Below are 8,021 nucleotides of genomic sequence, written 5' to 3' on the forward strand. Positions count from 1 at the left end.
GGAGTCGATGCCCCCCGTCCTGGGGGTGTCTTCCCACTGTCATCACCGCTGTTACACCTGGTCCCTTGCCAATTTGTGCAGTTTCCTTCGGGGCATGTGGGCTTCAAATAGTCAAGCAAAAACTTTCTTCGATGCCGCTATTGCTGCCGCTGCAGACGCTGCCACTACCACAGATTCCGAATCCACCGACGCCACGCCATGCGCCTGCATACGTCCCTCTCTACTTCAGAACGTTACAAAACGGCGTGAATTTGTGGAAAAATGTAAATTCATCCCAATAGGGGTTTTCAGACGATGGCGTTTGGAGTATATAGTTTGGAGCATATAGATATCTCCATCAATCAATTCTTTGGTAACGGTTAAATTTCAGCTTTGTTCCACCAGCTCGAATTGTGGTTCGCCTTTGGATCTTTTGAGCTTGGTCACGTATGAAGGCTTCTCATGATCACTGTCACGTGGATGACACGTCATGTCACATGACATACTCGTAACCCGCTCACATGCAGACTTGGGAACAATCAATCTATTAATTCGATTGATTGAAAACTAATTGATTCGTTTAATTCAACCAATTCAAAAATGTAGGAGCTTGAGGATGTATCAATCAAGCTACGGAGGCCTGGATTGATTGATTTAATTGATAGATTGAATCACGTGCAGTCTATATTGGTGGTGAGAACACTAGTGATCTGATCTACCAGATCACCAGCCTGCCCACTACCAACTTTCTCACCACCAGCTTTCTTACCACTAGCTTATCTACTACTAGCTTTCTTAGCACCAGCCTACCCACCAACAGCCTACTCACCACCAGCCTACCCACCACCAACTTTCTCACCACCAACCTGCCCACCATTCTATTAGCAATGTTTAGTTCTAATCGTTAGATGAGGAAATTTCAAATCAAAATGAATCAAATCAATCAAAACCGAATTCAAAGTTACCAAAATGTGTATCAATCAAAATGTGTATCAATCAAAATGTGTATCAATCAAAATGTGTATCAATCAAAATGTGTATCAATCAAAATGTGTATCAATCAAATCAAAAATGACCCCTCAAATGTATTGAATTGATCGATCTCAAGTCTGCTCATATGCTACTACACCACAACGAATACACCATCACAATCACATACAATACATTTTGACGAGATAAACACTTGAATCATCATACACCATGAAATATATTTCAATCTACAACAGGTATCTACCAATTCTGGCGTCCCACCAGAAGAATAATGGCATCCCGCCAAAGGAATGTTGGCGTCCCACCACAAGAACAATGGCATCCCGCCATGCTGGCATCCCGCCAAAAGAATACTGGCATCCCGCCATGTTGGCATCCCGCCAAAAGAATAATGGCATTCCGCCATAAACCTACATTATTTACCGACCACTACTCTTCGCTCTTCTTCTTCTTTCCACGCGGCGGGAGAACTCTGGGGGGACCCATCGGCGCATCCATGTCATAGCCTTTTTGGGCACGGCCCTCGTGGGTTTTACACAGATACTTACGTGTCTTACCATTGAAGGGGCCTTGTATTGGCCGGGTGCAGCCATCCCACTGGCAAGTAGTGGGCTTTGGCCCGGGTGGTGCCATGACCTTGGTTTTTGGACCCCGGTCTGCGGCGTCCATCGGATGTCCACGCGTTGAACGACCCTCATGAAGCTTGCAAAGCCAATCACCTTGCTTGTTGCTCCAATGTTCAGCTTTGTGTGGGCAGGGGGCGCCCTTGATCGTGGACGTGCATTTCGCGGGTTTCGGCTTGGTCGGGCGCGCGATGGTCTTGTACACTGCATTCATGTCATCACCGTCATTGGCACGAGCCCTATGCCTCGTGCAGTACCACTTCATATGCTTACCAGTCCAGTCACGGGCTGGCTCATTGCAGCCATCAAACTCACAGGTCTCTGGCTTCTCGTGCGTCGGCTTGGTCTTGGGGGTAAGACTAGGCCTCTTCGTCTCAAACTCCGCAGGCCGCTCCTTGCCATACTTCTGTTCGTACATGACGCAATTCTTGCATTTGACATTGCTGCTCGATGGTCGACTCGGGTCAGCGAAGTACCAGTTATCCCGATTGAATGTCGGGTCCTTGCGAGACGGAACAACGCTGTAAAGAACCAAATTGGCCCGAAGCCGAACCGACATATGTTCTCCAGTCCTCTTGCTCCTGGGGACCGTACTCGAGGCAGTCGACATATACCGACTGCTCGGATAGTTGCTCGTTTGGCAACCGAGGAAGCTGTAGAAGACTGTTAATACTAAACTTGGGATCAGTAAATGCTATAAAAGTTAACTCTGGAATGCCGCTCATCACAGAGTCGACGAGCCAATTGGGATCAGCTCGAGCAAAAAGAGTACCAAACCCAAGAGTAAAAAGTTTAAACTCATCTGGATTCGAATTCGAAAACCATTGTATGCGGGTATCGCAAGCGAGTTTTACTAAAGCGTTAATAATGGTAAGAATGTTGCCACGGAATTGCTCTTTCCGCGTGGCCTTGGTACGCGAAGCAAGTTTGGATACAGTGGCAGGTTTCCCTGCCCACTCATCTAAAGCATTAATAAAAGGCTTAGGGATAACTCGAGTATAAAATGGGGATACTTCTTCATCCAATGATTCGAGGCCAATTGGGCTCTCATTTTCTTCCGCAAACGGGAAGAAATCGGGTTCGAGGACGTGATCGACCTCGACCTCCATCTCTGGTGCCTCCGAAGGGCGAGGACGCTTCACCGAAGCGGTGTTCTGGTCATCTGAAGCAAACGCTTCAGAAACGGCACGCTTGGTGGTGCGGGTGGTGCGGGTGGAAGGCATGGTGAGCGGATTTGTATGGTATCCGAAAGAGAAGCGAGGTATAGGGAGGCAGGAGATTGAAAAGAGGTCTACAATCGGTATACGGTGAAGAAGAAATCGAGCCAGACAGACGCAGAATGTATCAACAGCACCAGGTAAGAAGCAGAAGGCACCATGCCTGGCTCTCTCCTAACACATCAACACACTTTCCGCTTCTGTGTGCCATGTCCTTGCCCGCTGCCATCAGTGAGGAAGCAGCTCCCACATCTACCAGCAGTGGCAATCACTACGGCACAAAACGGCCGCGGAAGACCCAAGGTATGCCTCATGATCATTAGAGTGGCCCAATTCTTTTCTTGGAGTAGTGAACGGGTGTATCAAGTTGTCTTTGTATCGTCTCGTCTGCACCAAAGTCTAGACAACAAAAACAATCAACCAGCTTCTACACTTCCTCCCCGCGGTTAAAAAGAATAACTTGCACAATCCTCCCTAACTCCATGAGCTGACACAATAAAAATCAAACTTGAAATATCGTGCCTTGCCGAGGAGTGTCGTGACGTATATCACGTGACGTGATCTACCGGGCGCTCGGTCCACGCATTGCTCGGTAGCTTCCCAAACTCCCGCCCTCGTTTCTTTCGCCAACCTCTGCAACACCCACCTCTCATCGCCCACACCATTCCACCCCATCTCCCGCAATGCTCAAGAGGTATGACTCCACCCCCATTGACCCAATTGGCAATGAATCATGTTCTAATCTTCAAAATAGCGGTCTCCAGCGCTCGCTTCGCGCGGCGTCCCTCCGCCGCCCAGTGCGCGCATTCCAGCCCTTCAACCAGCGCCTCATCCCCGCTCTATCAACCCGCTTCGCCTCTACTGATGCAGTAAGAGAAGGAAAGATTTCGAGCGTCGTGGGCGCAGTCGTGGACGGTTCGTTCCTTCCCTTCCTGTTTGTAGGAAAAGTTTTTTCTGCAGAGATAGAAGAGCTTTGTTGCGATTTGCATTCTGAATGAATTCGCTGACAAGGAGTTTTAGTCAAGTTCGATACGGAGCAGCTTCCGGCCATTCTCAATGCGATTACTACGCAGAATGGAGACCAGAAACTCGTCCTAGAAGTTGCTGTAAGGCGCCAAGCACCCGACGCTTGAGCTAGGAAAGACTGACACAACGTAGCAACATTTGGGTGAGAACACTGTCCGATGCATTGCCATGGACGGTACCGAGGGTCTCGTTCGAGGCGCCAAGGCCATTGACACTGGTAACCCCATCATGGTGCCGGTCGGAAATGGAACCCTCGGCCGTATTATGAATGTCACTGGCGACCCCATTGACGAGCGTGGTCCCATCAAGACTGATACCTATGCGTCCATCCACGCCGATCCCCCAGAGTTTACGGAGCAGTCTACCTCTGCCGAGGTCCTTGTCACTGGCATCAAGGTTGTCGACCTGCTCGCCCCCTATGCCCGTGGTGGAAAGATTGGTCTCTTTGGAGGTGCCGGTGTCGGCAAGACTGTGTTCATTCAGGAGCTGATTGTACGACTATGCATTCGCTACAGAATTGGCATTTGCTAACGAGGAGACAGAACAACATTGCCAAGGCCCACGGTGGTTTCTCCGTCTTCACTGGTGTCGGCGAGCGTACCCGTGAGGGCAACGATCTTTACCACGAAATGCAAGAGACCTCTGTCATTCAACTCGACGGTGAATCCAAGGTCGCCCTGGTTTTCGGTCAGATGAACGAGCCCCCAGGTGCCCGTGCCCGTGTCGCTCTGACTGGTAAGTGGCTTTTTCTATCAACATGTCAATACACTAGAATGCGCCATGGCGGACACGACGTCATGTACTTTCATGTTTCCTTTTTGTTCTTACATGTCCCACTGACAGCTCCACCTACTTTTTTCTTTCCTTTCCTCACTACTGTGCACTATGATGATAACCCGAGAAACATATTTGCTAACACATACAAGGTCTCGCCGTTGCTGAGAAGTTCCGTGAGGATGGCCAGGATGTGTTGCTCTTTATCGACAACATTTTCCGTTTCACACAGGTAAGTTTCTGCTTTCTTTACAAGTTGGTGGTGTTTTTTTGGAGGGTTTGGGGGGTGATGGAGTTGAGATCGCGGAGTTTTGGTGGTTGGGCGAAGAAAACGAATTCTAACAACAACAGGCCGGTTCCGAAGTGTCTGCTCTGCTTGGCCGTATTCCCTCTGCCGTCGGCTACCAGCCTACTCTCGCCATTGACATGGGTGTCATGCAGGAACGTATTACCACTACTTCCAAGGGATCCATTACCTCCGTCCAGGCTGTCTACGTCCCCGCTGACGATTTGACTGATCCTGCTCCCGCCACCACCTTCGCCCATTTGGACGCCACCACTGTCTTGTCCCGTGGTATTTCCGAGTTGGGTATCTACCCCGCTGTCGACCCTCTTGACTCCAAGTCCCGTATGTTGGACCCCCGTGTCATTGGCGATGAGCACTACCAGACCGCCACCCGCGTCCAGCAGATTCTCCAGGAGTACAAGTCGCTCCAGGATATCATTGCCATTCTCGGTATGGACGAGTTGTCGGAAGCTGACAAGCTTACCGTCGAGCGTGCCCGTAAGATTCAGCGTTTCCTGAGCCAGCCTTTCGCTGTCGCCCAGGTCTTCACTGGTATTGAGGGCAAGCTTGTCGACCTCAAGGAGACCATCAACTCATTCAAGGCTATCCTGTCCGGCGAGGGTGATGACCTCCCCGAAGGTACGTTATTCAATCATCTACAAGCATAAATTCAAGTCGAGCTAACAATCACAGGTGCTTTTTACATGGTTGGTGACTTCGCTTCCGCTCGCGCCAAGGGAGAGAAGATTCTCGCTGATCTCGAGAAGTCATAGACGGACTTTCGTGGTGGGTGAAGAGTCGGCCATTGTGTCTGGGGCAGTTCGCTGATAGTCTCACTTTGTACAAAAGATATACATCCGAAAATTCGGGATTATGAGCGAATGTTTTGACATACGGCTTCCTGTAGTCTATCTTAGATGAAGAATCAGCTTTTCCTGTTCAACCAATGACGTTTCCAGCCCACACATCAATGTTGCTTATGCCTTTCCCGTTCTTCATTACCATTAACCTCTATGACGAAAGGGACTGTCGCCAGGGACAAGTAACATATTATCCACATTCGCTGGACGCGCCACTCGATTTTTATCGGTCTCGAGTCCTTCCTGAATTGTCGAGCATCCTGGCCGAACGACTGCATTGATACGCTCAACTTTCTCGATTACGATAGCATCACGTGAGCCCACGCAAACACCGAGATTTGGTCCACACCCTTGGCATATACAAATTCCCGATATCTTGTCTCCTGCCGATCTCTTCAAACACATCTCTGGTTTAAGCTGCAGAACCATAATTGGTAATTCTAGGCTGACTTTCAAATCCAGCCGTCAACATCCCCTGGACTAAGTTGCTACTCCACACTATTGTTCGTCGTTGTTGTTGCTATACTCATATATACTACTAGTTATTTTCAATTTGGACACTATGTATCAGACTCTACATTGAGGTGGTCCTCCATAGCTAGGCTACCTCCTTTCCATCTCGCCGTCGCCGCTCCTCTTGTCGTCGTCGTAGGTGTCGCCCCCGGCGAGATACCGGTTTGGATACCCTCAATCGAAGTGCCCACCGGGACAGCCTGTCCAAGGCGGGCCAGGAGCCCAGTTCCTCTTGCAGCTCCTCGTACTACCGCCCGCCATGTGCTGTCTTGATCGTCTCCCCCCACAACTCTCCATTTCAATAATACACATTCCCATGTGCATGACGATGATGCAAGATGTTTTGCCTCGCTGTTTCGGAGCTACATATATGAATGGACATCATAAGGCTTCATGACGCCGTGATACACGTCAGTGTCTCGGCCACCGACAAGCGAAGGATGTAAAGTTGAGTGGCGCTTTCCAAGCTGAGACTGGCGAGTCCAGAGAACGTTGACGATATGCTTGTTGCCCTTGCTGCTGGGTCTGGTGGGATGGCCTTGTTCTTCGTCAAGATCAACGGTAATGCGGGTGTCATTACGATCTACTAGATGCTTGTTAGAATACACAGTCAGTTAAAAAAAAAGGGGGGGGGTTGAGACTGACATTGTCGGGGCAATGAGTCCAGTGAACGTGGACGATATGCTTGTTACCCTTGCTGCCGGGTTTGGTGGGACGACCTTAGTGTAGTCAATGGCATTAAATCTGTATGTATTAGCAGTGGGCTCGGGGGTTCTGCAAGTTTTCTCAACACGTCATTCAGTGCTGGCTGGAATCTGCCAGAAACATTGATTGATTGGCGGTGTGTCGTTTGTTGGGCATATTGGGCTGGTTTGAGAAGGTGGGGTGTGGTGTTTGAGGCAGGAGGCCAGGCAGAATGACGACCTGACTGCTGTAACGTGACCGCCAATTGAGAGGATAAAAGGCCTCCCTCCCCCCAGCTTTGCTTTCTTTTCTTTTTTTTCTTCAGGCCCACCCCCGATGATGAGTGGTAAGTTCCCCTCCCCACCGAACCACACATGCCCCTTTACCTTTTGAGCACTTGCTAACTAATAACAGGACAATTCGGTGGCCCGAGTGAGTTACCTCCCCATCCCACATTGCTACCCCATATCCCCTCATATTTCGGTGGTCCAGTGGACCTGTGAGTATACCCTTTCGATTTCAAGCTAACGTGGTCATAGGTTTCGTGTTCAATTTCGGTGGTGTAAGTTTGTCTTCTTTTTTCTAGCATCTTTCCTTCCATGTCTACTTATGTCATCTCCCTTTTCGCTAAACCCTTTTGGGGATTTATTATTCTACATTCATCCCCAGTATGGTGGTACATTTGGGTAGTTGGCTAACAGTGTTCTAGAATGCAGGTGGAGGACGCGGTGGACGCGGTGGACGCGGTGGACGCGGCGGCGGCCGTCGCCGGCCAAAAAGGCCATCAAAAGGAGAGTGTCGATTGTAAGTCATATACTCAAATCTCCTATTATCATCCCTCATTCCAACTCTTCTAATCTTCCCCCTGTTTACTGATTATTGTTACTACTTGTTGTTGCAATTGTACTAATGGATGCTAGCTGCCTAAGAACCGGTCATTTGGCGTCCGAGTGCCCCTGGCGGCAGCTCGCCTCTGGCGGGCTGCCTGCCCCTCCACCAGCGCCCCGCGCTTTGACGTCTGTCCCCCCGGCTGGCCCCCCCACCACAGCTGTTGCGCCCGGCCCCCCCG

The 8,021-nt window shown here is 49.9% G+C and overlaps 2 protein-coding genes across 2 annotated transcripts; one reads left to right on the forward strand and one right to left on the reverse strand.

The window, feature by feature from the left end:
* Window positions 1–1,398: 1,398 nt before the first annotated feature.
* COCMIDRAFT_2257 (uncharacterized protein) lies at window positions 1,399–2,815 on the reverse strand (the record flags this gene model as incomplete). The annotated part of the gene is made up of 2 exons (XM_007686304.1): window positions 1,399–2,245; window positions 2,301–2,815. The coding sequence occupies 2 exons, from the start codon at window positions 2,813–2,815 to the stop codon at window positions 1,399–1,401; spliced, it is 1,362 nt and encodes a 453-aa protein (XP_007684494.1).
* Window positions 2,816–3,492: 677 nt separating this feature from the next.
* On the forward strand, window positions 3,493–5,668 carry COCMIDRAFT_2258 (uncharacterized protein; the record flags this gene model as incomplete). The annotated part of the gene is made up of 8 exons (XM_007686305.1): window positions 3,493–3,503; window positions 3,564–3,724; window positions 3,830–3,915; window positions 3,968–4,327; window positions 4,378–4,570; window positions 4,762–4,841; window positions 4,961–5,534; window positions 5,589–5,668. The coding sequence occupies 8 exons, from the start codon at window positions 3,493–3,495 to the stop codon at window positions 5,666–5,668; spliced, it is 1,545 nt and encodes a 514-aa protein (XP_007684495.1).
* Between the last annotated feature and the right edge of the window lie 2,353 nt (window positions 5,669–8,021).

This window comes from Bipolaris oryzae, assembly GCF_000523455.1.
Source record: "Bipolaris oryzae ATCC 44560 unplaced genomic scaffold scaffold_18, whole genome shotgun sequence".
NCBI classification, from domain to species: Eukaryota; Fungi; Ascomycota; class Dothideomycetes; order Pleosporales; family Pleosporaceae; genus Bipolaris; species Bipolaris oryzae.